This window comes from Lupinus angustifolius, unplaced genomic scaffold (genome assembly GCF_001865875.1).
Source record: "Lupinus angustifolius cultivar Tanjil unplaced genomic scaffold, LupAngTanjil_v1.0 Scaffold_111_3, whole genome shotgun sequence".
NCBI classification, from domain to species: Eukaryota; Viridiplantae; Streptophyta; class Magnoliopsida; order Fabales; family Fabaceae; genus Lupinus; species Lupinus angustifolius.
The window spans coordinates 4,059-6,606 of record NW_017724862.1 but is presented as its reverse complement, the minus strand read 5'-3'; the positions used below and the strand labels follow the sequence as shown (position 1 = coordinate 6,606).

At 28.6% G+C, this 2,548-nt stretch overlaps 1 protein-coding gene across 1 annotated transcript; it reads right to left on the bottom strand.

Annotated features, from left to right (window-relative positions):
• Window positions 1-1,124: 1,124 nt before the first annotated feature.
• LOC109339790 (zinc finger protein ZAT11-like) lies at window positions 1,125-1,812 on the bottom strand. The gene has a single exon (XM_019577307.1). The coding sequence runs from the start codon at window positions 1,730-1,732 to the stop codon at window positions 1,241-1,243; it is 492 nt and encodes a 163-aa protein (XP_019432852.1). The 5' UTR covers window positions 1,733-1,812; the 3' UTR covers window positions 1,125-1,240.
• Between the last annotated feature and the right edge of the window lie 736 nt (window positions 1,813-2,548).

Sequence of the window (2,548 nt, the reverse complement as noted above, 5' to 3'; positions counted from 1 at the left end):
CGAAACAACCTTTAACAGGTGTAATGTATCACTTATCTTTTCTAAAATTATATTCTATAAAAATAAAAAATTACATTAAAGATTCAGGAACAATTGTGATGAATAATTTATTTCTTAAAAAAAATACAGAGAGGATAGAGGAAGGTCATAAAAATAATAATAATTTGTCATAATGATGGAGAAAGGGTCGTGCTGAATCGTTTTTTTTTTAAATCAATTAAAATACACTTAATAAATCAAATTTTTTTTTACTCACAATTATGTATTCTTTATTTCACTATTGTATTTGGGATTCATATAAGAAATACAAACGCTTTGTTGGACACAAACAAATAATTCATTTTTATCCTTGAGTATAATTGGATGAAGTAGTAATACATTTCTCAATTCTTAATCGACTTCCAAGCATCAGAAATTTGGATCACAAACCAATACTTCCATGAATGAATATAAAAGTGTTTTCTATATTATGTCCATAAAAATGTAGTGACATATATAGGAAACAAATGTCATTGAAGAGTTATGAGATTTGGTTAAAAAAGATGATCATATTAAAGTTCTTAAGGCGTACAAATTAAATATCAATAAATAAATGCATTCTTATTTTATTACGTGAGAATCATAAAATCTAAAATTCTTAGAATGATAATTCTTCAATCAATATTGGAGGAGTTCATTAGATTTCAAGTTTGAGTCTTATAAAAATAATAAGCATCTTAAATAAATCTTTATTATTTCATTTGAATTAATTGGAATTCAAATAATTTATCAATACCGTAGTCCTTTGGAAATGAAAGAATTTCTCTCAACAGTTTGTCAAGAGCATGTATTATTATGTTGCATGTTTTATATTTTTATGGACCGGTATGATATTCTTAGATGGCATGTTAATTTATACACCAATACCTCCAAAAAAATATCATAAAGACATTTCTTGATGCCACTGATTGATGCATAATGATTGCATTTCTTGTGTATGCGTTCACACATAACCAGTTTATTCATCACTGATAGATGATATTATTGGATCATTTTTTATTGAAAGGCAAAACTGAGATCGTGATCACTATTCCAAATTATAGAATGAAATGTCAAAGCTCTACACTTTTCTTACAAATAACAAATTCTGCAAAGAATTAATTGATTAATTTTAACCCAAAAAATCAATAAGTCAATGTATATTCACTTACAAAAATTGAAAGAATACATGTATCCAAAAGGGTAGAAATTAATAAGCTGATTAGAACAAAGAAAGATAAACTTGAGGTCCCTTGTTTCCAAACAACAACTTCAAGTCATTTTCCAATGGTGTCAAGTTCAAGTCCAAGCACATAACTCTCTTACTATTTGATCTTTTGAAAACTGGAACCTTAGCAATAACATTGTTAACAGAAGAAAACCCTTCATTAGTTGAAGCAGCTCTATGTTTCCTCATGTGTCCTCCAAGTGCTTGACCCAAAGAGAATTCTTGACCACAAATGTTGCACTCATGCATCTTGGGCTTCTTAGAATCTGATCTCAATTCTTGATCACCAATGACCTTTTGTCTCTTGTGGCTAGCCCTGTGTCCACCCAATGCTTGAAATGATGAGAATTTTTTGTTACATGTTTTGCACTCAAACTCCATTGAAACATAACTTTTATTCACTGACTTTGTTAATAGCATTAGGCTATTTGCCAAAGGTATTGTATCTTTTTCTTGATTTTCTCTCATTCTCTTCATCATGGTCATGGCTGAGATGTTGTTGAATATTGTAGTAGATTGGTACTCCAAAAAAATGTTATGTGATTGTTGTGTGTAAAACAAGAATATGTGAGTGAGTCTGGAACTTGATATCTAGTATTTATATGCGGTTGGTGATTAAGTCAAAGATAACAACGCGGACACCATTTTTTTTGTTTAGCTTCTAAAGGAAGGGAACTAGGAAAGTCCATAAAGTAAGTTGGACCTTTTGACTTAATGTAATGACGTGAATACCCTTAATCCTTACATCATTGCTTATTGTATCTATTTTTCTATATATAAATATTCAGTTTTTCGATTTTACCAACTTTGTTTATCAAAAATTGAAAAACTTAAAATGATCTTTGAAAATTTCAAGTGTGAGAAAATTAGTCATTTTTAGAATCAAAGTAGTCTATCAGACATTATAAAACATGTTAAAAATGACTAATTTGATTTATATTTGAAATATTTTGGGATTTAAGTTTTTTAATTTTTGAGAGATCAACCTGGTAAGGTCGAAAAAACTAAAATGAATATTTACACTGTCTATATTTCATTCTATGGATTATATAGTGAATACGTACCACGATTATAATTGCAATAATATAAGTTTAATATCATTTTTGTGAGTTGAATTTAGAAAGAAATGAAAGGAAGACTCTAAGTCTTTCATTTATCATTTTCCCCCTCTAAAATTCAACTTAAAACTAAATGAAATATCTTTTCCACATACATCATGATGACAACTGGAGTGGCATTAACCAGATTTTCCAACAATTTTAATGAAAGAGATCCACAACCATAATTGCAGTTTAAAACAAT